General features: G+C 38.5%; 1 protein-coding gene across 8 annotated transcripts in view; it reads left to right on the top strand.

The window, feature by feature from the left end:
* The window catches only part of DOCK10 (dedicator of cytokinesis 10), a 261,368-nt gene that overhangs the window by 123,027 nt on the left and 112,233 nt on the right, over positions 1–26,108 (top strand). For 7 of the 8 annotated variants that reach the window (XM_057305125.1, XM_044381059.3, XM_057305116.1 and 4 more), the window contains exons 3-4: positions 4,061–4,150; positions 21,654–21,736. In XM_057305125.1, the coding sequence (XP_057161108.1) occupies positions 4,061–4,150; positions 21,654–21,736 (173 nt within the window). Of the gene's footprint in view, positions 1–4,060; positions 4,151–21,653; positions 21,737–26,108 lie in introns of those variants that run through there. The other variant, XM_044381061.3, reaches the window with a different exon arrangement.

The following is a 26,108-nucleotide window of genomic DNA, read 5'->3' as shown; positions in this document are numbered from 1 at the left end:
CTTTTCTTGTACCTTGTGTATTCTGTGCAAGTGTGAACTAATTCAATTTGTAAAATAATGTTTTAGATTTATCGCATGGTTACATGAGGGTGATACAGACTCAGTTGTCTTATTTTAAAAACCAACATCATTTCATTACCAGAGGTCGTCAAGAATCACTCCTAGCCATTATACACATGGTTATACACATGATCGGTTTTTATAAGCCCAACCTGAATGAATTTCCAATCTCATATGTTGCATATGTATTATGTATTTGGGGCTCTCTCTTTACTGTATGACATCATGAATCAAGTAGCTATGTGATCATTATTGCTGGAAACCTGAGTCCAGATACCAGAAACTTACCATTAAGGAAAAAAAAATCTCTTAAACCAGCTCGGTCTTCACCTGATCACAGAGCAGTGATCTTAGTGGGGCACGAGGGATAGCTGCAAAAGAGGTTTACATTTGAGTCATGCTGCTCTACTCTCCATCAGCCATAGGGTATTTAGAGCAACTATTATTTTTTTTAAAAGCAAGGAACCAATAGGAGACTGCACAGGATAATGAGAAAGAGGAATAATATTTTTGTATAAATATGTATTGTAAAATAATGGCTGAAAGATAGAAAACTGTTTTAATTGGAGGGAAAAAAAATCCCTAATCTTGCCAGTAGATTATAATATATAATGTTCCTTGGAAACACCAAGCAGGTGACACTGTGTATCTGAGAAATATCTATCCAAACAGGAAATGAGTTCCCCCCAGATAATTGAAATCTAGCATAAATCTCCAAACTCAATTTAAGCATGGATTTTAATCTTTTACTTCAAACTTTCAATAGAGTTTCTGTACTGTTCATCTTCTAACAGAGTGTACAACATAAAAGAAGTAACTTGAAAAAGGCAATTTAAAAGGCATCAAAAATGTAAAATCTAAATAGTAGTCCTAAATTGGCCCTATCATACTTCCCTGGAGGTATCTACGTTGCATTCGTAGCCATGGCCTTGTAGCACTTTCGGACTCCGTTCACGCAGCTGCAGTGAAATCTTGGGGCAGAGGCACTGATCAAGGGAACTCAGTCTCCAACTGCATTTTAGGATGGGCGCTGATTTTTATCATATGATGTATCTAGAACCTAGTTTTCTCATTATTTTTTTATCCTCTGATTTTGTCATATTCACATGACATTCTTCCTCTTTCACAGTATCTAAACCCCAGGCTCCAAACTATGCATGTGTAAGTGCGCACGCACACGCACACACACACACTCAGTGTACCCATTCATCCATGCACAGACACACACGTGCTCACACAGCACACACACACACTCGGCGTACCCATTCATCCATGCACAGACACACACGTGCTCACACAGCACACACGCACACTCAGCGTACCCATTCATCCATGCACAGACACACACGTGCTCACACAGCACACACGCACACTCGGCATATCCATTCATCCATGCACAGACACACACGTGCTCACACAGCACACACGCACACTCGGCATACCCATTCATCCATGCACAGACACACACATGCTCACACAGCACGCACACACACTCAGCGTACCCATTCATTCATGCACAGACACACACGTGCTCACACAGCACACACGCACACTCGGCATATCCATTCATCCATGCACAGACACACACGTGCTCACACAGCACACACGCACACTCAGCGTACCCATTCATCCATGCACAGACACACACGTGCTCACACAGCACACACGCACACTCGGCATATCCATTCATCCATGCACAGACACACACGTGCTCACACAGCACACACGCACACTCGGCATACCCATTCATCCATGCACAGACACACACGTGCTCACACAGCACACACGCACACTCAGCGTACCCATTCATCCATGCACAGACACACACGTGCTCACACAGCACACACGCACACTCGGCGTACCCATTCATCCATGCACAGACACACACGTGCTCACACAGCACACACGCACACTCGGCATACCCATTCATCCATGCACAGACACACACGTGCTCACACAGCACACACGCACACTCGGCATACCCATTCATCCATGCACAGACACACACGTGCTCACACAGCACACACGCACACTCGGCATACCCATTCATCCATGCACAGACACACACGTGCTCACACAGCACACACGCACACTCGGCATACCCATTCATCCATGCACAGACACACACGTGCTCACACAGCACACACGCACACTCAGCGTACCCATTCATCCATGCACAGACACACACGTGCTCACACAGCACACACGCACACTCGGCATACCCATTCATCCATGCACAGACACACACGTGCTCACACAGCACGCACACACACTCGGCATATCCATTCATCCATGCACAGACACACACGTGCTCACACAGCACACATGCACACTCGGCATACCCATTCATCCATGCACAGACACACACGTGCTCACACAGCACACACACACTCACGCTACATATACTTACACACTCACATAGAGCACACCATCATGCATCATCACATACCCACGCATACATACTCACAGACATACTCCAGCACTACTCCTAGTCATGCATGCTCTTGCAGACACCGGACACACACACACACACACACGCAGAGAAGCCACATACCCATTCACACATACTCAACACACTTAACAAGTAAATATATAAATACCCAACTGGACAGTGAGGTTATAGTAGTGAACAAGAAAGACCGAAGTTCTTGCCCTCAGGGAGCTTATATCAAGAGTGAAGCAAAAGGGTGACTTGAATAAAACCCAAGTCTGGGATTGGAAGAAAACGTCTGATGGTGCCTTGGTGGTAGAGCAAATTCCCTGAGTGCCTTCCCTACCCCTCTTCTCCAAAACTAAGGAGGGGTTTTGAGATTCTCATCTGTTTCATTAGTCTAGAAAAAATACCCTCCATGTGGAACAATTCAAATGAACTTCAGTTTGTGCTTTTGAAACTCTGATGAAACATTCATGGACTTGGGGATGTGCAAAGGAAAAGACCCCATTGGTGCATGTAAACAGACCCATCACCTCAGTGCCCCTGGAACCACCGAGGAGCACAGACTAAAGGAAGCTGGGGCTTGGTGAGGGGAAGCTACCATTTTAGGGTGTCCGACACTCCCCCCTAGCTTGACGGAGCTGAAGACGGTCATATAAAGAAGAAACAAAGGGCGTCGGGGGGGGGGGCTTAGTCAGTTAAGGATCTGCCTTCAGCTCAGGTCATGGTGTAGGAGTCTACAGGGATCAAGCCCTGCATCGGGTTCCCTGTTCATCAGGGAGTCTCCTTCTCACTCTCCCTCTGCTCCTCCCCTCGCCCATGGTCTCTCTCATTCACTCTCTCTCTTTCAAATAAATGAATAAATAAAATCTTAAAAAAAACAACAATCTGTGAGATTCTGTCTTAGATGTTTTATTTTATCTTTTATACTTTTAACTTATGTCTATCCGTTTAAGGCAGAGTTGTGTCTTGAGCACTGAAGTTGAAAACATTTTGTTTATTTTAACAAAAATAATGACACCAAAAGCATAAGTTATTTTTTCTTCAAGATCCAGGCTTACTAAACACCCTTGCTTTCCTCCCACCCCTAACACTGTGGCTACAGACACACACACACACACACACACACACACACACACGCAGAAACACTCAGAGCTTCTAAAAAGGGCCAACTTTACCTTGTGGATCTCCAAGAAGTTATTTACAATAGGATTAAAATCATGATGCTTCCGTAGGTTTTCTCTTTCACTTCAAATTTATTTTAGGAGTACAACTACAACAAAAGATACAATAGAAATAAGCTACTCGAAATATACAGACGCCCCAAGTGTTGTTTTCTGCAGTGAAATGAAACAGTCACAAATGATGAGCTTCACCGATAGCAATTTAACAGTGCTGGCGACCTAACAGAGGGCTGGCTCTTCTCTCCTAGAGACTGAAAGTTTCTCTGTCTTCTGTTACTGTTAGATGCTAAGATCTAAGGCATTTTTCTATTGTTTTTGCCATGATTGTCTGCTCAGTGCTTCTACGTTGGAGACCTTAACTTCTTTTCATTGTTCTTCCCAGACGGCCACGGTGCCTTGGGATATCCGGACGTTGTACTCCACGGTACCTGAAGACGCAGAGCACAAAGCAGAAAATTTACTGGTGAAAGAGGTAAATGTGTGCTCCTAATCCTTTACTTTATAAAGCTTTGTTTTCCCCTGGTAGTACTCAATACAACTTCCTATTATTATTGTCTTCCTCTGCTTTTTGATAGAGAATTCCAGATGCTATGATTGATTGATGTCTTTTAGCTGGCATCCCCTGTCGATTCTTTGCATTTTCCTGTTAATCATTTTTCATTATCTGGTGACTCTTCAAGTTTTGAACTTTTTCTTTTCTTTCTTTTTTTTTTTTTTTACCTCACTTAAAATTCTCACATTGACGAGTATTTCTGTATTCTTAATGGAAAGATTTAATTTTATTTTGCCTACATAGACTAAGTTGTTGGCAAGGCCATAGGATGTGAGAATATTGGATAACAGAGTTTCTATTATAAGAGATAAAGTTTTGGGGCCCCTGGGTGGCTCAGTCAGTTAAGCGTCTGTCTTTGCCTCAGGTCATGATCCCGGGGTCTTGGGATCAAGCCCCAATTTGGGCTCCCTGCTCAGTGGGGAGCCTGCTTCTCCCTCTCCCCTTGCCTCCTTCTCCTGCTCTCTCTCACTACATCTTTCTTTCTCTCTCAAATAAATAAATACAATCTTACAAAAAAAAAAAAAAGAGAGAGAGAGAGATACATTCTTTTTTTTCAATACTAACTATGGAAATAGTTCATGGTAAAGCCCTGTGGCTATGATAAAAATATGTTGGGATAGCATTTACTGCATTCAGATGGTATAAGAGAGACCTACAAAAATACTTCTTCTAACCAGTCCTAGGATGTTTTAGGACAGCTCCTTAGAAGATGTTTCTGGTGTGAATAAATGATGCTAGTGGGAAAACGCAGTGGGAAAATTTAGCACAGGTCAAACTGAATCCTGAGAGAAAACGGTGTATCCCAGTTAGGATTTAATTAAAGCTACATACCATAGCAAAACCCCTTCTCAGCTCTTAAACATATGTGCATGAATATAAGATAGCTTTATTAGCATATGTATTAATATCAATCTATATTAATCATACATACTTTATGTTATACACTTCAGTCCAGATCTTTTGCCATAAATTCATGGGTCTTTTTTTTCCAATTTCATATTTGTTTCCCAAAGTTCATATTAAATTACACTACCTTCTAAGGAGTTAAAAAATGAAAGAGTACAGGTTCAGATAACATCAGGATATCTGGGTATACTATTTTCATATTTACTGATAAAGATAATAAATATGACGTCAGTACCATAATATTTTGTTTACAGTCACCTTAGAGGAAGTTTTGATATCTGGTAGGGCATCACAGTTTAAAAAAGAGTTGGTGAAACATTTTTTACACAAAAAAATCAGAATTGCTGAGACAAGGTCTACAAAAGTTCTTCTGGAAATACGTAAATAAGCATTAACTTAGATAGGATTTAAAACATTTATGATATTGAATTCCTAACTGGGAATATTTAACCAGTTCTTCCTGAGTGTTCTTCATTAAAATATTGCACCTTTATGTAAAGATCTTTAACTTGTTGTTAAATTTATTTCTTTATAGTTTGTAAATTTATTTCTTTAAAGTACTTTATAGTTTTGTTGCAAATGTGAGAATTTTTAAAAAGATTTTATTTATTTTTTTTTGAGATAGAGAGAGAGAGAAAGAGAGAGATCATGAGCAGGGGGGAAGGGTAGAGGGAGAAGCAGACTCCCCACTGAGCAGGACCCGATCCCAGGATCCCGGGATCATGACCTGAGCCAAAGGCAGATGCTTAACCAACTGAGCCACCCAGGTGCCTGCAAATGTGAGAATTTTTTAAAAAACATATTCTTTTTTTTACTGTTCATTGCTGATATCTTTGAAAATATACTGATTTTTGAATATGTGTAACTAGCTCACTAAACTTCCTTATCCTAATAGGTCTTTTGTAATGTTAATATTTGTTTTCATTTTTACTTTATTTTTTTGCAAATAGAAAGACACCACTTATGGTTCTCATTTGATTTTTAGGTGTGTGTCATATCAGCTGCAAACAATTAAAATTTTCTTTGTTCTTGCCTTGTTTTATTATCTGATATTTCTGAAACAATGTTGGATAATAATGCTCATATTGGACATCCTGTCTTAATTTTGATTTTAGAGGGAGGCCTTTAGCATCTTTGATGTTTTATGAAATTTGGTGTTATGACAGTTTCTGGCATAAAAGAAATGTGTAAGAAGGATCTTTCTTGACCTTTTTAAGTGCTTTTAAGATTGGTTACTGTATAATATGAAATCCATATGCAGTCTTTTGATATAATAGGTTTACCATTTGAATTTAGCTCTGTAATAAAATTAATAGGTTTCTGTCCTGTAGGTCCATATTTGTATTTCTGATGTAAACTTCCTTGTTCAAATTGTATTATTACCTTAATATTCTACTCCATTCGAATTGCTAATATTTTATTTCATGCTTTTGCATTTATATTCATGAGTGAAATTGGCTCTAGTTTTCTTTCCTCACCTTGGTATTAGACAAATGCTAGCTTTAAAAAACTGCAACACTCTCCAAACTTTTCTATCCTCTTGAATAAACAAATAAATCAGTGAAATGAAACAGAGTATCTAAAAACATATCCAAGTAAATATGGTTAATAAATGAGAAACATGGCATTTCAAATTCTCAAATATATCTCAGGGGTAGGTGATTTCATGAATACCACTTGATTATTCATTCTGGATGAAAATAAAGTTAGGGTTCTATCTCACAGTAATACAAAAATTAATTTCAGGTCAATAAAAACAATTTAAATTTTAAAAACAAGGGGCGCCTGGGTGGCACAGCAGTTAAGCGTCTGCCTTCGGCTCAGGGCGTGATCCCGGCGTTATGGGATCGAGTCCCACAACAGGCTCCTCCGCTATGAGTCTGCTTCTTCCTCTCCCACTCCCCTTGCTTGTGTTCCCTCTCTCACTGGCTGTCTCTATTTCTGTCAAATAAATAAATTAAAAAAAAATCTTAAAAAAAAATTTTAAAAACAAAAATAGTAAAACTATAGAAGAACATTTTTAATTGGAAATTTAGGGGAAATGGACAGATTTAAGCAAATAAAAATCTTTAATTTTTATATGATGAAGGGTGCCATAAATAAAGCCAAAAAAAAAAAACAAAACAAAACTGTGGACTCTGGGAAACAAACTGAGGGCTTCAGAGGGGAGTGGGGTGGGGGATTGGGATAGGCCAGTGATGGGTATTAAGGAGGGCACATATTGCATGGAGCACTGGGTGTTATATGCAAATAATGAATCATGGAACATTGTATCAAAAACTGGGGATGTACTGTATAGTGACTAATATAACTAAATAAAAATTATAAAAAAAAAGAAAATATTTAATCAGAGCAATTATTTGCAACTCATTATATCTTTTTGCCACACATACACATACTCCTAATTTTCAAATTCCTACAAATTAATAATGAGAAAAATAACCCAAGAAAATATGAGCAAAAGACAGGAGCAAACAGTTCAAAAAGAGAAGATGCAGTTGGCCAAGGGGCACACAAAGTTGCCGACATTCACTTATAGTCATGAAAATATAAATCAAAACAAAAATTATGTATGCTTAAATGAAGAAAAATTTTAAGATGAATATTATTTAGTGACAGAAGGAATATAGGAAATAAACATTATCACACAGTGTTTGTAATATTCGCATGTCTATAACCTTTGAGATGTAATTCCAATGTATCTTTTAAGTAGTACATATAAATGTGTAACATGCGTGTTATTGAAAAAACCCTAGGGCATAAAAATATGATTACAAGGATGAGTATTGTTGCACTGGACAGTTTGTAATGTCACTTGATAAGGGTGGGGTTGAATAAACTTTGGCACATTTATATTTTATAATAATATATAACCAATAAAAATCACATATATTTAAATGTGTTAGCTTGGATGCCCATGATATGTTGTTAAGAGAAAAAAGTAAGTTACATAATATATAGGTGTAAAACCTATAAATATATACATAAATATGGCTTATTTATATAAGCCTTGAAAAGTATTAAAAAATGTACAATGAACTCATAACATTGGTGATGTCACAACTTTAGGATTGTAAGCGGAAGGGAGAAATTGGTTTTCAGTTTATATGTTCTGTATTGTGTGTTACAAATGTATTTTTGTATTTAAACAAATATTTTAGAAAAAAATTAGAATATATCTTAAAATGCTGCCGGAATTGGAAGCAGCCCAAGTCTCTCTCCTAAAACTGTCTCCAAAAGTTAAAGTCTAACTTTATTCTTTGAGTCCTTAGTTAATTGCCTTAAAGATTGTATCAGATTCTTTTATTATTATTATTTTACTTTAACAATGAAAATATCACGTAGAATGATCAAAATCCCTTCTGCATTTAGCTTTACGATTCCACCTGCTGGGTTCGTCTGTCCATCATAGAAGCCAATTAAGTTCATCTGATGTAGTCCATTCATAACCACTTGTAATAAACTACTATGGATTATACATATTTCCACGATTTTAGGGACTTTTCATTTCATGGTCTTTTTACCTCTTTCTGTGTGCATTGGGTATTTGTCTATTTCTAGGTTTTCAGCAGCCTGCTTTAGGTTGTGAAAAATCGCTCTCCCATGAACCAGGGGTTCTTAGCTGTCTGCTCTGGGTCTCTGGTACCTAAGGCTCTGAGACCTTGGGTTTGGTGGCCAACCTGCTGCAGCCCTTGGCTCTACACACGTGCTTGTTTGATTATCTGGCATACCTTCGAGGTAGGGCCAATCAGCTCAAATCCTAAATCTCAGGACTGATTCAGAAACCCCACCCCCAATCTCTGGATCCAACCATGATGTCAAATTTAGCTACTTTCCCAGGAGAAGGGCAACCTAAAAAGAAGACCAGTACAACACTGGAGACCTTTGACGGTATTCTCGGGTTCTTAGAGGGCTTTAGTTTTGTTGTTGCTTTCATGACCTTCTGTACCCCGACTTCCAATGGCCGGATTGACCCCTGTATTTCTGTAGTTGTCTGAGAATGTCAACTTGGGGGGAGAAGAGATTGACCACAAAATTCGCCTTTGTCTTGCTATTTCTTCTGGAGCGAAATTTCTCCCCTTTAACTTTGTTCCCACCTTTGAATTGCTTGCAGCCTGCGGTTATTCCTGCTTTTCTCACTTCCACCCTCGGCTTCTCCTTTCTCCTAAGAGCAGCTCCAAGGAGAAGTCCAGTACAATGTCTTTTACCTTCAATCCCAGATATCCGTCCAACTTTTATGTTGCAAGATTCAGGACAGAGCATTTGTCTGGGCAGCATGAATGAACCTTGTGTTTTTCTCAACTGCATGCATCTAAAGCAGTAAAAGGAAAGAAAAGAAAGAAGATGAAGCCTGGGAAGAAATCATTTTCTTCCCTGCTAATTTTTCTATATCACTAGCTGTGAAAATTGCCATAGTTTGCTTGGTTTTAAGGATGGGAATAAAGGGAAGCCTGTACTTAACAGGATAGGAAGAAGAGAAAGCCCAGTTACAAATATCACGTGATAAAAATAGAACATGACTAGTCAAGCCTGGAGACAGCAGATAAAAAGAAAGGGGTCACCAGAGAGCTGGGTTAAGACTGAGAAATGATCCCAGAGAATTATGCTGGCAAGAAGCCTTGACCCCAATAGGTAATAGCAGCTAACCCTTATCGACGACTTCCTTTGTGCCAGATCCAATTATAAGCCCCGTACTTGCAGTAATTATAAACATATGTTCCTGCGGCAGCAGCACCTTGGAAAGATGAGGAAACTTTTATAGAAAGATTAAGCAAGTGTTCAGCATCTTACAGCTGGGAAGAGACAGATCCAGCGTCCCCACCCTTGTTGTGCAACCACAACGGCCTCTGGCCTCTTAACCATGATGCTAATTGCCCAGAAGATGCTTTACTACAGCGCCCTCTGGAAGGACTACGCCCCTCCGTCTCCTCCCTGACAATCCCACTCATTTTGGCCAGGTAACTCTGATGCATATAGCTAGGGGCCCACACTTTGAGAAATGTTGGCTGGATTTTTGAAACCAGATTAAGCCAGCACTGAAATGAATTCATTGACGTTTTGCAGAAACACGTGTTTCCCTCACAGCCTCTGTTTCATTGCACTGAGCAACCTTTGTGGTCCTCTGTGCACTAAGTGCCCTGTGGCTCCCCATGGGGTGGCAAGGACAAATACTGTGGTTGCTAGGCAGCAAACTGGCATGAATCTAATTTAAACACATCCAGTTCAATACTGATTTTGAATTATCTCTCACTTCGCTCTATCTTGACAATTCTCAGCTCCTTTTGAAAGGCAGCGAGCATTCTTGTATTTTTTAATCTGGAATGACTTCATATTTTTAATAGGAGTTTAAATAAAATGAACAGTCTGTCCCTTTTCTGCTTTATCTGTTACTAATTCTCTTCCCTGTCAATTCAATGTAAGTCTAAATATTCCCCCACTCAAGAGTAAAGGCTTTTTTTCACTAAAGCACTTCACAAAGTTATGATAAATTTTCATCAAGCCATCATTGAGCAACATGGTACATACATGTATATTTTTGAGCGCTCTGTGTGATAGGTCTAACTACCTCACTTTACATTCTAGAACAGGTTCTGAATGATTGATTAACTTGTCCCACTTCACAAAGAGCCAAAATTGAGGTCCTGGTCTCTCTGACTCCCATGCTCCATGCCCTTACCAATTTGCCTACCTCTGACCCTTTGAGAAATTCCTTTAAACCACGCACTTAACAGCCTGGCCTGATGAAGATATTTCCACTGTTCACAAGGGAATATGTCCTTCATTCTGATACACATTTAGCTTTGCCTCAGTTTATCTTTAAATAAACATATTAATAATTCCAATACTGTGTGTCTAAAAATAAATACAGCAATGATATAAAAACACTTGGAGAATAACAACTGGAGAGCAGTGTCTTTATCTGATTCTCATAAGTGGCTTAAAATCAACATTTATAACCATAAAAAAAAAAAATCAAACACTTCCGTGATAAAGCAAGCACCACCCCTCCCACTGGGGGTTGAGGGAACAAGTAAAGGGACCTATAAACAGGATGCAGACTTCTTAAGCAAAACTTCTATAGCAAAGTTTTCATTTTAATATATACAAAAGAATAATATAAACCCAGTATCTCAGAACACTAATTAAAACTAAGCTCTCAGTTTGGTCTCTCTTAACAAAGAGAATGAAAGCAGAGAATTGAGAATCGAGGTACTGTGGCCCAACAGGGAGCAAGGGACCACTTCAGCTGAATGGCTGAGAGAAATACTGACAAAGTACTAAGGTACAGCAAGTTACTCTGCCAACAAAGCCTTCTCCAATTACTGGAAACCCATCTGCTGCAGGGGTAGAATAATGATGAAGAAAGGTAAAAACCTTGAATTCAAGAATCCAAGCCTCACTTTGGTCAAGACATAAAACACTTGGGGACATTAAGAGTTGTGGAAACATTAAAAGAATAGAAGCAAAAAAAAATTAAAAAAATAAAGAATAGAAGGAAATGTCTATGTCTACATTTACTTCAAAGAATAAAAAAAAAAAAAAAAAAAAGAATGTGGCGCCCAATGCGGGGCTTGAACTTGCAAACTTGAGATTGAGACCTGAGCTGAGATCAAGAGTCAGATGCTTAAAGGACTGAGCCACCCAAGCACGCCTATATTTATTTCTATGTATGAATACACACACACATGCACACACACACACACACATTCAGTCTTTAACTCGCTAATATCCACAGAGATTATCTTAGAAGAGAATATGACCTAGAGTATTTCCCATATTTATTTGACCATGGAGAAATTCTGTCCATTTTCCCCAAGTCTCTTGAAAACCATCTTGGAGAAATGGTGATGTGAATCTGAGGGAAGGAGATCGTCAGAAACTAGGGACACAGGACAGCTCAAGTGAAACAGAATCTATTAGGAGAAGGGGTGCCTGAGTGGCTCAGTAGATTAAGTGTCTGCTTTCCACTCAGGTCATGATCTCAGGGTCCTGGAATCAGGCCCTGTGTCAGGCTTCCTGCTCAGTGGGGACTCTGCTTCTCCCTCTCCTTCTCTCGCTCTCCCTGCTCATTCTGTCATTCTCTCTCTCTCTCAAATATATAAATAAATAAAATCTTAAAAAAAAAAAAAGAAAGAAAAGGAAAATTCCTCTCCCACCACTGATTTATGCTGTTACTGCGGGTCGCATACCAAGTGTCTGCAGTGAAGGGCCTGGTCCACCGCATGAAGGACTGGACTGGGTTTATTATTCAGTGACATAGCACTTAGTAAGTTGATACCAAATGGATATAACACAGTCCTTGCCTTCAAGGAGCTCACCGCCAGGCAGGAAATAACAGCCCCGTGATCAGATTTTTCCAATGCAATCTGACAAGTATCCCTGGAGTATTACTGTAAAATAGTCAGGTTCACAGGATAGAAAAAAAAAATAGCTAAAAACAGACCTTGAAAAGGTCTTGCTTGTGTGGGGGGATGAGTATGACTTGAGAAGCTGGACAGATAGAAGACTACTTCTTTTAATAGTCCGGCTGGGTTAAAGACCTACACTAACATATGGCAGGGCTATCAAGGAGATGGAATTGACAGAAGTTGGTGACTGAAAAGAAAACAAGGGAGAGGAATATGGTGGTGATTACTCCCACATGTCTGCGTTGGGCTATTAGCTGGATAGTTGTGCCAGTAATTTAAATAAGATGCCCAGAAGAAAGTCAAGATGGCTCAAGCATGGGATGGATGAAGCAAATGAGATAATGTCACAGGCCCGCATGCGTATAGGGACATAGATGCCCAAGAAGGAGATAGATAGGACTCAATGCAGGAGGAGGAAGGAGGACAGCTGTTCTGGATCTGAAAAGTAGAAGCTTTGAGCCTGGAAGAGTTTACCGGGAATGCCATGGGGACTGGGCTGGAGCTGGGGGGAAGGTCCTTGGGCTACATTCCCGCCTAAGGCGCTGGTAAAGAGGGCCCTACTTAGGAGGTAGAGATGGAGTGGACAAGGAGATGAAGAAAACAAGACAAAATTGATTTCTCAGAATTAAAGAAAAGGCCATAGCAAACATGCCTAAGAAGTATCACATAAGGAAGGGCCCACTGGGTTTGGTAATCAGAGTCATTGGCAGTTCTTTTTTTAAAATTTATTTTATTTTATTTAAATTCAATTAATTAACATATAGTGTTTATTAGTTTCAGAGGTAGAGTTCAGTGATTCATCAGTTGTGTACAACACCCAGTGCTCACCACATCACATGGCCTCTTTAGTGCCCATCACCCAGTTACCCCATCCCCCCCCCACCTCCCATCTGTTTTCTACAGTCAGGAGTCTCCCATGGTTTGTCTCCCTCTCTGATTTTATCTTATTTTATTTTTCCCTTCCCTCCCCTATGATCCTCTGTTTCGTTTCTTAAATTCCACATGTGAGTGGAATCATATGATAATTGTCTTTCTCTGATTGACTTCTTTCACTTAGCATAATAACCTCTAGTTCCATCCACATCATTGCAAATGGCAAGATTTCTTTTTTCATGGCTGAGTAATATTCCATTGTACATAGATACCGCATCTTCTTTATCCATTCATCTGTCAATGGACATCTTTCCATAGTTTGGCTATTGTGGACATTGTTGCTATAAGCATTGGGGTGCAGGTGCCCCCTTCGGATCACTACATTTGTATCTTTGGGGTAAATAACCGGTAGTACAATTGCTGGGCTGTAGGGTAGCTCTCATTGGCAGTTCTTTAACAGAAAATTTTCAGAGGCTTTGAGCACAACCTGATTACAGTGGGTTAGACTCTGAAAAGATGTGTTATCTTATCAAATAGGGTGTTAGTATGTTGTTGTTGCTTTATCTACAAAGCACTTTGAGTAAACCCAATAAAAGTACTAGAACCGTTCAATCAAAATACTCCAGCATACCAAAGTTAAAAATAGTTCAGTAGGCTATTACATTGTACATTAAAATATTGCTTAATTTGTTAAGGGAAATTAAATATAAAAAATAATATGATCCAATGAGTGTAATATTGAAAAAGAAATTTCTTCCTCTGCCTCTTCTTCCTCTTCCACCATTGGGACCCAGATAGATAGCACTTAACTAATTCAAGAGAAAATTATAAATATTCGAGGTAGAAGCTGCATCATGTTGAGAAGTAAAGGAGATATCAAACAATTTGGATCCCAGACAGAGCAAAGAAAATTTTGGGAAGAAGAGGATTGGCTATGATTTAAAATGTATTTCATACTGCCCATTTTTGTTAACTAAAGAAACTATCTAACTAGAATGAAATGTATCCTGTTTCAAGAAAATAAGGAATTCTATTTCTCACTTTTATGGTTAAAATAATTTTATGTGCTTCATGTTTAATTCTAAACTGCATATTATGGGCATTGATAAAGAAACCATTCTTTTAGTCAAAGTGCCTTTGTATTTTACATAAATCGTTTGAATCTCATACGTAAAATAATGTGCACTCCAACTTACCCAGCAATAAGAATCAATGTTTTAATAAGAGATTTGAGGGTTTTTTTGGCATGTATAAATTAAGTAAAAATGAATGCCGTTTTCTGATTCCGAATTGTTGGGCATCAAATGAATTATTCTAATGCATTCGTTCATTTTCCACCAGAGCACAGTAAGCGTGATTTTCCTCACTGAAGATCCAACTCCTTTGATAAAACATCAGCCTACCTGCACAATTTAAATTACTGAAAACCGTTGGGCTATTGGGGAAAATGTAACTAAAAATAAATAAATAAATAAATAAATAAATAAATAAATAAATAAAATCTATCTATCTATATAATTTATTTATTTATATATATATATATCTCCAGTTTTGAAAAAAGCCATAATCCTTTCTTAATGCAATTAGCATCAATAGAAAAAAATTTGTTTCCGTTTTGAAGAATAGGGCCCTTAATTCACCTATAAGGCTTTGTTGGAGGTTATGGGACTTTTCATTGTGTGTGTACCTTTTAAGAGTGAATTTATAAGTTAAGCTATATTTGTTTTGCAACTTCAAGTAATGGGAAAATGAGATCAAAATCTGTTCCTCTCCTATATTGGACCTAATCTTTTTTATTTATAATAATTTTGTTTCTATCATGGCCAGAACAAAATGGATCACCCATCTTATTTTTTATACTACATGTATAACACTCAAGATAATAAACATACAAAAGTTGATTAAGGTAAATTCAAATGCATTTATTTTTTAGTCGCGTTGGGATAAAATGTATATAGAAAACCTTGATGAAAACAAAATAGTTTTGAGTTTCACATTAACAACCTTGAAGAAATTTATTGTCTTATTGTCTCTTCACCAAAATCCCCAGAATAATAGTCTTGCTTCCAAATATACAAAACTGCCCCAGTTCTAAATTGGCGTCCTCTTCTCTACAATAAAAATCATCCTATAATGTTTAGTGGTAAGTGGATGGAAACACAGAAGTACAAGTCTGAAACCTTGGCATATAAAAATGTTAAAAAAAAAGAAAGAGCCCATTTTAAGTTTGAAACTAAAAATTTCAATCGCAATGAATTACAACCCAGATTTTATGCCTTACATGAAAAGAATGATTTCGATCATAATATTGCCAAGGTTTTTAGTACTATCCATTATTCATGTCTTGACAAATTACTTGTGAGATCTAGCTGGGAAATTAGAATGTATGTTCCTGGGTCAGGCACAGGTGTGATTCATGAAAGTCTAATTGACAGTTTGCTCAACTACCTTAATACAACGCAGTTTAAAAAAACAAACCAAATATTTTGATTCGCTTCCAATTTAGATAACAACGTAGGCTGCTCTATAATTCAAAGTAACAAAATAGTTGAAAAATGATTCTCATTTATGGTTGGCATTTGATAGGACATTCTGTTTTATGCTGTACATACATATTTATATCCATAGTAACCCTGTCTAGTATCAAGCAATATTTTAAAAACTCAGACCCCAAATCCATTATTCTTCGGATTGTACCGTGATTTCTGAAACTGAGTCATATCTATATTTACATCGCTTGTTTTGTCCAAATATTTTTCCTTCTTTACCAAGACTGTAGTTTGAGTGGTAAAAAATCGTTGTGTTCAACTTATTTTTATACTACAAAAAGTAATTATTTCCTTTTAAGGGAATACATAGATGTGATCCAATCAAAGAAAAAATATTTTCAGTGCCTTTTCTCTTTTCCTCTAAAATATCAACGTATTGAGTGACCACATGTCCTGGTTGCAGAACTAATCTCATATTCTACCTGTTGGTCAGCTAATAGCCTCTTCTCTCACCGTGTAGTGTCTTGGTGTGGCAATAAATCATCCAGCCACCCTTTCAATACATAATTTGCCTAAATTTGCTTAATTTCATGATGCTACATTTTCAACATTTATACAATAGGCGTAATTACTTCTAAACTTAATAAAGACTGGCATAAATGTGAAATTACCACCCTCATTTTACAAATACAGAATTAATCCCAGTGGTGACTCGGGGTCAAAAAGAACACCTTTTGTGGTTGCATACATCTTTCTGGCAAGAAACTAGTCGTGTAATTAAATAAACCTCTATAGCCAGAAAGAAAAAGAATTTTGCTTCTGAAAAGCCGTTTATTACCTGCTTATTTCTCTGTAGCCAGAATCTAATAATCAGCCCTTTTAAGAGATGGACAAATTACATTGCCAAACCCAAATTGCTATTTGAGGTAAGTAACATGATTTGAATTGATTCTGATGATTCTCTAAAGAGAAGAGGAAATGAAAAAATGAAATATTTTCTTTATAGTATTTTAGGGTGTCCTTTACAATTGCCCAATCTTTTCTAAAGTATTTAGATTTTTAGAACTTTCATAGTGTCATGTTTATTTATTCCTAAAAGAAAAAGGATATAGGAAATACATTCATTCAAATAAATATTAAATGCTCACTATAAATAAAAATGCCATGCTGGAGATGATGTGCCCCCTTGCTCTTTCAGCTGGAGGGTAACCTCAATTACTAGAGCCCACTGTATGAAGTCAGGACCCGAATGCTTTCAGTTTCTAGGCAAACAGCACAAGGACTGCATTGCCAATCCAGTGGAATGATGGATTTGGGGGCCCCCATAGAGATTCTGATTCAGGGGATCTCATGTGGGACCCAGGAATCTGCATTTTAATTGACAATCCCTGATAAGTAATGAACATGATGCAATTTAGGAAGCATTATCCTAATGGTATAAAAGCCTTAGAGCATGTTGACCTTGCTCAGCTTTTTTGTGTCTCAACGCATCACAGCAGAGATAGCAAGCATAAAAGCTGAACAGGCAAACATAATAAATTAATAAAACGTGAATTGGGGCATTGCTGAGAAAAATTCACCAGCTCAGCACTCTTCTGCTGAATATTCACTGTCTTCACCTTTGAAATAGATGGTGGCCGTCTCCAAGGATGAGGAGTTGGTATTTTGAAACCCGTGTTGTGGGCTAAGTAGTTAGGGGGAAATAGAACCATGCCCTGCAGAAACCAGCAGAGTCGTAGCCTGGGACTTTGAATTTGCAACAGGTCCTTTCAGCTTAGTTTTCAGACAAAGAGGGGCTGTAGTCATAATTAAAATAGTTCTTAATGAGAGTGACTGTGTGGGCTGGAACAAAGAATAGAGAATAATTTTCTATGCGTAACATTTCCAAAATGCCATTACTATGTAGGAGAAACATTGATGTGTTTGTAAAATGCACTGGCTTTCTCGGAATCCGAGAAATCATAGGTTTAGAAGGATTTTTAAGGGTCATCTACTCCACCCCTAATCCTTATCTACCCACCACCAGATACATGGAACATAGCAAATAAATTCAGAAGGAATTTGATTAAAGCAGGTTTCTTTGATAATCGGAGCTAATATATCTCTCCAAAACTGTACTTCGTAAATCAAGAAAAACTAGTTGTTATTATCAACTACTGTGAATGTGAATTATACACTGAGTCAAACATGCTGGGAATACTGGTTATTTTTAAAGCAAGTATTTATTAAGTACTTACCCTATGTTAGGTGCTTTATGGGGAGATCTTATTAGATCCTTATGAAGCTGATATTATTTAGACAGATAAAGAAATTAAGAGATACTAAGTTACTTAACTGAAATCCCACAGCTAACACCAAAATTCAAAACCAGGTCTGTCTGACTCCAAGCTGGAAGCAGAAATGCCATACAAACATCTGGAATGATGGCCCAGATGTGCCAAATAGAGAAAAGAAATCTGCAATCATCAAACAATTCATAAATTAGCTGGATGGACTTTTAGAGTCAGACGCGTCCAATTTGAAATCTTCTATCATGTGTAGGACCTTTGGCAATGATCTGAGCCTCTCCTTGCCTCTTTGATTTATAAAATAGAAATAAAGTCTCATAGAGTTCTTACTAAAATCATATGTAAAGCACCTAGTAGTGTGTTATCTGACAAGTACTTGCCACTCCAAACCAGAAAATAAGTACTGCTTTGCTAGACTGTAGTGATATAAGAAAGTTCCACATTCATTTTAGGTCCGTGGAACTCAGGATATACATATCTCAGATTCAGTTAAGCCTGCAGCATACTGTGATTATCATGTGAAATATGCATGAAGTATACATGTTTATCGTGGCTAAACACAGACACTAGTGGTAGCAAGAAAGGGTAATGAGGGAATCAGTGTATCTCTGTCCCATGAAAACCTCCAGATTAGGGAGTGTAGAGATGGATATTATGGGACAGAGATTGCTCAATCCAGTCTAATATTCTGGTTGTTCACTAGCTAAATCTGAGAGCCCAATAAATGAAAAGATTTGACCAAAAATCATGTTGAAAGTCGGTATTAGTGGGTTAGTTCCAGGACAAGAAGAAAGCTGTGTAGCTCCCGGTTCTGAGCTGTACCCTCAATTTGCCTTTTTCTTATAGCAAATACACATTGTTTTGGCAGGGTTTTTTTAACCAAGAATCTTTAAAATACTTTGAGTACTCTACCCTAAGAAAATAATGCCAAAGGGGTGATATTTGGGAGAGGATAGAAGGACCAAGTGTATAAAGAAATACTCTGAATACTCGTTTTTTTGAGAAATTCCCATTTTTTATAAAAGATTCATTTTTATTAAAAAAACCTCATATTTTCTACAATGGCACAAAATTTGAAGAGCTGTAATAACAGCTCACTCTGTCCTGTTCTAGAAGTCTTTTCTCAAATGTTAGCATCTCTGCAGTACCCACCCTAACCATTCCATTAAATTGGCCCCTTTCCCCCAACTTTATCCATGCCCCTCTTCTTTTTTTTTTCACATGACAGTTGTCGTTTCCCAACATATACATAATTTACTTATTTTGTGTTTATTGACCAGCTCGTCACAGGGGCATTAGTTTCAAAAGGGCAAGCATTTTTGTCCCTTGCTCACTGATGTATTCCCATCACCTAGAACAACCCAGTAAGGATTCAGTGATGTTTGTTGAATGAATGAATGACCTCCAAAACTAGGAGACTGGATTAGTAAATTATGGTGTGATATTTTATTCTACTTATTTAAAGCGGTCATAAAATTTGGAAAGCCAATGTAAAAATATCTAGAATGTGCCATTAAGTGAATAAAAGAACAATATCCAAGTTCAAATATATACTCAAGGGGAACCAGGTAAAACTATGTATCAGAAAAAAGATTTAAGGGAATGAGTTTTATGCTTTTTGTTTTTCATTTTTAAATATATTTTGTTGCATTTGAGATCTATCGCCAGGAATAGAGAAAAGGCAATAAGAGGAGAAAGAACCGGGATCATGAACGTTCTGTCCCCATGACCTTAGGATGGCAAGGGCCCATATGCTCCTTGCCTGAATCCTTGGCATCTTTATCTAAAATGAAGATGAACTTCTCAGACAAGGAGCTTATTGGGCCTTAGTTTTCCTCTTATTTCCAGAAATACGTGATATGCAGAATTGGCTCAGGAATCCCAAGTTAAGGGATTTCATTTTAGCTAAATATTCAATATTGTTCCCGTTCCTGTTCTCCATCCACAGTCCATCCCGATCTCCTGAATTCCCTTTGCCGTTATCCATGTCCATTTGTCTCGTTGCTGTTTTCCTCCTCTACTCTCTGCCAACAACCTCTTACTCCGGTCTTGGGCCCAGGCTCACGCCCTGTTTAGCCTCTGTCCCCAGTTTGCGTGTGGGTGCTTCGATGAACAAATAAAGTCATGGCACCAAGAAAGTTCAAGGCCAGAGAAGTCCAGAGCTGCTGAGGACACCCAACTACTCTCCCCTCGGCCTGCCTGTCCCTGTGAGCCAGGAGCCTGCACCCCGTGCTCTCCATCAGCCTTCGGGCAGCAAGCACGGGGCTCTTCCCTCCCACTTTCTGTTTCTGCAAAGACAGTGCAGTGTTTCCCTTGCTTGTGGCACCTCCACACCCCCAGTGATTCCTCTCACACAGATCTCCTTGCCTGTCCCCTCCCTGGTTCCCGACAACCATAGGTCTTTATTTCTCACATTGCAGGAAGCTCATTGCTCCTCATTTTCTCCACCGCAGAAGAAAAGATCTCCTTATAATCTTCATGTCAATTGCTCAATCCCCAGGTTCATGTAATTTTAGAATCAAAAGGAATCTTAAAAGCAGCCTAGCAAGGGGCGCCTGGGTGCCTCAGTGGGTTATGAATCCGACTCTTGATTTCCACTCTGGTCATGATCATAGGGTCATGAGATCCAGCCCCGCCTGGGGCTCCACGCTGGGCATGGACTCTCCTTAAGATTCTCTATCTTTCCCTCTGCCCTTCCCACTTCTCTGCCCCTCACCCCTCTTACCTCCCCACCTCAAAAAAAAAAAAAAAAGGCACATAGTGGAACCCCCATTATCACTCTGTGGTCAGTACATTTCTAGGTGCATGGTGGGTGTTTGGGAAATATTTGCCATCAATAAATACTGAGAAATCAGCCATTACATACAAAGTTTTGGGTCATCTTTTATTCATATATATTTATACAAATCGATGAGTAATCAGGGAGAAGTCTGGCCCTGAGAAAGCATTGAGGTAAAACTGAAAAACTGATTTCAAATAGACAACACAGCTGACACAGAGAGGAGAAAAGATAAGTTACTGACACAAGAACGAGTAGAAATGGGCTAAAATTACAATGCAAAGATTACATAGAAATAAAAATATCTTCTACCACCAAGAGCTGTTAAATAATGGAAGGTTGCTAAGGAAAACTGAAAAATGACAGCATTTGAGTTTAGCAACGTATCTGGTATGATTCATTGGGTGATGAAATTAGACTTTCCTTGATGGCGTAAAATAGAATAAATATGTTAAATAGTTTCTCCTCCCAGAGTCTGGGATAGATTTGATTTCCATTTCACTTGAAAGTGTGAAATGATTATAATGAGCAAGCCCCTTACCTACCTTAAAATCGCTCACATAGCCACCTTAACGCTCCCCCAGAGATTACGAGAACTGTATTCAGTTTGCTTTTTGCCAGGACAGCTGATTTTTTTTAATGATAAGTTTTCATTGTCTTTTTTTTTTTTCCTTTCAGGCTTGTAAATTTTATAGTTCCCAATGGTATGTGGTAAACTACAAATATGAACAATATTCTGGAGACATCCGACAGCTGCCCCGGTAAGAACCTATCAAGAGTACTCCTTGGGTTTTTCCATATATAAAACATGACTTCTGTCTAAGTTCTACCATTGTTTACAAATACATGTATGTTAATCGAGTGTCAAAGTATATTTTATAATATTTAAAAGTAATTGTCACAACAGAACATTCTGTTCAACGACATACATTTTGTTGTATATGCGCAGAATCAATTGTGACATAGAGATTAGTCTTATTTAATTTTTGAACAAAGTCTTAAAATATCATCATATCATTCTTTTGTGAGCTGTCATTTCAATAGCAGATATAACAGGGCTAGAAAAGAACAGTTTTTCAGACGATATTCTGTGTTTAACGTTCAGATTTGCCCCTGGTTTCATGTATTTTCATGCTGTGATATCAAAAGTCATGAAAATAAACAACTTCCACAGAAGTGATATATGTTTAAGGACAGCAAAAAGGGAAAATAAATAGCCTTTTTTTTTTTTTTTTCCTGGACTCTGGGGAAAGAAAGTCTTTAGGAGAAAGTGTCCTTGTTCTGCACCTGTTCAAGTGTCACCCTCATGGACAAGATCACCTGACCTACTACCTGAACTAAAGTAGTCATTTATTCAGTGTCTTTGTCCCCCAGTAAAGCAAAAATCCCCAAAGGGCAGGGACTTTTCCTCGCAGCATCCCCTGCAGTCTAGGAGAATGCCTGGCCCGTGGTCAGTGTGCGGTAACTACTCATTGTGTAAATAAACTAAGTGGCAAATTTTGAAAAATAACATTCCTGGATGGGATTGGAGTGGCTCAAATTAAAGAACTGCAATGAATTGGAATCTCCTAACGCATTGGGTCATCCAACTTGAATGTTAGAAATAATCCAGAAAAACACTTATAACAATCAAAAGTGAAGTTGTTATTAACACTTTCCTCAAGTGAAGATTCGAGAATCTTCAATCTTCACATCTAACTTCATAGTGGACACATGGCTTAGATTTGGGCACTATTGGCCCAGATTTCCTGTGCCCCCAGAAACAACTGTTCCAGACTCGGGTACTTGGAAGGGCTGCTCTCAACTCCTGAATGTTGAATTTGAAGGAGCCGTTGAATAGCTCAGAGAAGGTGCCATCTGAGCTCAGATCTGAAGGAACAGTAACTCCCAGCACACTGATCTTGGGGAAGGATTCCCAGAGGAAAGAAGCAAAGGCAGGCGCCCTGACTTGGGAACCAGCATGGTCTCTTGAGCAGAATGGGGAGGCTGCAACTGGCGGTTAGAAAAGCTGGAGTAAGATGAAACCACGGGAGGAGACAAAGGACCTGGTGCGCCCCAGAAAAGAGCTTGGATTCATTCTCACCGCGACAGAAGCCTTCAGAAATTTTAACCTATTGTGACGTGATCCAGTTTCCTTCTTTAAAAGATCACTTGAGCTACTCTAAGGAGAATGGGATTGTAGCAGTGAGTATACCAAAAAAAAAAAAAAAAGAAAAAAAAAAGAGGTGAAGGGGAAAGAGGCCATTTATTTTTCAGTTGCATAACTAAGACCAAAACAATGTTCCTCCAAAACAGCAAATCGTTTTTTGTAAACCGCTGAATAGTAACTTTTACCAAATCTCTGAACAGCCCTTTAATTACTCCTGATAGATAACCTCCTGTAACTTCATGTTGGGAAGGTCCCACCACACGCTAGGCTTTCGTGAGTACGTACTGTACTTGGAATGTCTGCAGGTTAGTCACACACTTTTTATAGGCACAACTGAAAAGCAAAGCATTTTTTAACGTCGAGACTTCCTCTTTCTAAAAACCCTTCTGAGAAGCAGTTACAACTTGGAAGCTGTGTCCAAGCGGTTGCAGGACCGCATATGAAGTAAGAGATGGTAGAAAGTGGCATTAGTTGCCCTTCCAAGTATAGGCCTTCCTGCTGACTTCAGGTCTGTTGAAATCTTTGTTGCTGTTGTTTTTAAGATTTTATTTATTTATTTATTTATTTATTTATTTATTTATTTGACAGAGAAAGAGAGAGAGCACAAGCAGGGGGAGAGGGAGAGGGAGAAGCAGGCTCCCCACTGAGCAGGGAGTTTGCTGCAGGGCTCTCTCCCAGGACTCTGGGATCAAGGTCTGTTGAAATCTTTAGTGACTTTGTCCCCACACACCTTTTCTTATGTCCATGATGCCATCAAGCAAAATAAATAAATGAAAGTTTTCCCCTTTGTGGTATTCACCCTGTACTAAAACAACAGAGGAAACCCCTCCAGTGAGAACAGGGCCTGGATATCATCGTCGAATTAGAATTCTCATGGAGCATGAGAAGAAACTTCAGGAGAAGCAAGACGAAAGTAACCGAAACATTGTTGAGAATTTCCCTTAATTAACTAAAGAAGTGGAAGTTGATACCGAGAAGGGGAAGAATGGTGCTGCCACAAAGTGGGAGATTTTAATGAACTGTGTGTATTCAAAGTGAAAATCAGAAGTTCCAGAATATAATCCTCACACATCCCCTGAGATAATGAAGACTGTAACACTGAATAGAAAAATTATTTTTAAAATGATTTTAGAAACCGTAAGCGCTCCCCATTAAAGACTACACATATTTAGGTCAGTAATGGAACAGATAATTCACTTGGCCTTTGGAGACCATTAGAAGTAAATCATGTTCATGCCTCCTGGATTAGAAGAATTCTCTTATGTCTGCTGCCAATTTAAACTCATCATTTCTTTTTATGGGTTGCTGAGGCTCCAAAATAAAAACTTGCAATTACGGTAGAGTGAAAAGAGAAGCGTGTGTTTACCTCCCTAATTTTTATTCTTTAAATTTGAAATTGTGTTATTATTAACTCTTAAGAACCTCACTTTTTTTAAGTGTCTGTTCATAGAAAGATACTGGAAAGAAACATTATTTCAGGCTAGAGTGTAAAATGTAAGCCTTCGCACATAAAAATCAGCACTGAACTGGGAATTCACAGAAGACAAAAATGACAAAAAATTTCATGAGGCCAGCCAGAGGAGTCGAGAATATGCCATGGGGAAAGGACAGTCTGTTCAATAAATGGTGTTGGGAAAACTGGAAGAACGTGTACGAAAGAATGGAATCAGACCCCATCTGACAATCCACAAAAATTAACTCAAAATGGATTAACGACTTGAATGTAAGACCTGAAACCATTAAATCTCTAGAAGAAAATATAAGTGGTCAGCCCCTTGACCTCTGTCTTGGCAATGAATTTTTTGGGATCCCACTGCATTCAAGCAAAAAAAGACATGTGAGACTACATCAAACTCAAAAGCTTCTGCACAGCAAAGGAAACCATCGACATCATGAAAAGGGCAACCTACTGAATGGGAGAAAATACTTGCAAAGCATGTATCTGATAAAGGGTTAATATCCATAATATACCGAAAACTCAGACAACTCAGTAGCAAAAAAATAAAACAATCCAACTAAAAAATGATCAGATCTTCTGAATAGACATTTTTCCAAGGAAGACAGACAGTGGCCAACCGGTACATGAAAAGTACTCATCATTAGGAAATCAAATCATCGTCTGGAAAATACAAATCAAAACCACAGTGAGATGTCACCTCACACCTATTAGAGTGGCTAGTATCAAAACGGCAAGAAATAACAAGTTGTAATGAGGATGTGTCAAAAAGGGAACCTTCATGAACTATTGGTGGGATGTAAACCGGTACAGCCACTAGGCAAAACAGTATGGAGGTTCCTCAAAAATTTAAAAATAGAACTACCATGTGACCTAGGAACTCCACTTCTGGGTATTTATCCAAAGAAAATAAAAACACTAATTCAAAAAGATTGGTGCACCCCTATGCTCACTGCACCATTATTTATAATAGCCAAGACATGGAAACAGCCTAAATGTCCACTGATGGATGAATGGATAAAGAAAATGTGAGATAAGTAGATAGATAGATGATAGATAGATGATAGATAGATAGATAGATAGATAGATAGATAGATAGATCACTGAGGAACTATTGTGAGGATCACTGTTGTGATCCACAGTTATCAAGAACAAATTCCTATCAAATTGGTGTTTTGTAAGAGAGAGAAGAAAGGGTAAGTCAGGCTAGCAGAAGAGGGGAGAATATGAAGTTCAGAAAGGGATAGAAGAGTGTCAAGGTCAAAAGGAGACTAACAGGAAATAATTAGCATATAGCATAGGAACACCCCTGAGCTAAATGTTGACGTCCCATGTTCAAGTTTGTCTTTGCTGCCTCTCCCTGTTTTCCCCACACATTCCTTTATTTTTCACTTGGGATGTTGTCTTAATACTCCCTTTACTGGCCTGCCATCATTTTAAGAATCCTGGAATACTCATGTTCTCTTCTCTGCAGACAAAATGCTTGGAGTAATTGCTCTGAAATCAGCCATAGGAATCTGACTGTGAA

Source organism: Ursus arctos, unplaced genomic scaffold (assembly GCF_023065955.2).
Source record: "Ursus arctos isolate Adak ecotype North America unplaced genomic scaffold, UrsArc2.0 scaffold_1, whole genome shotgun sequence".
NCBI classification, from domain to species: domain Eukaryota; kingdom Metazoa; phylum Chordata; class Mammalia; order Carnivora; family Ursidae; genus Ursus; species Ursus arctos.
This window is presented reverse-complemented; position numbering and strand designations above follow the sequence as displayed.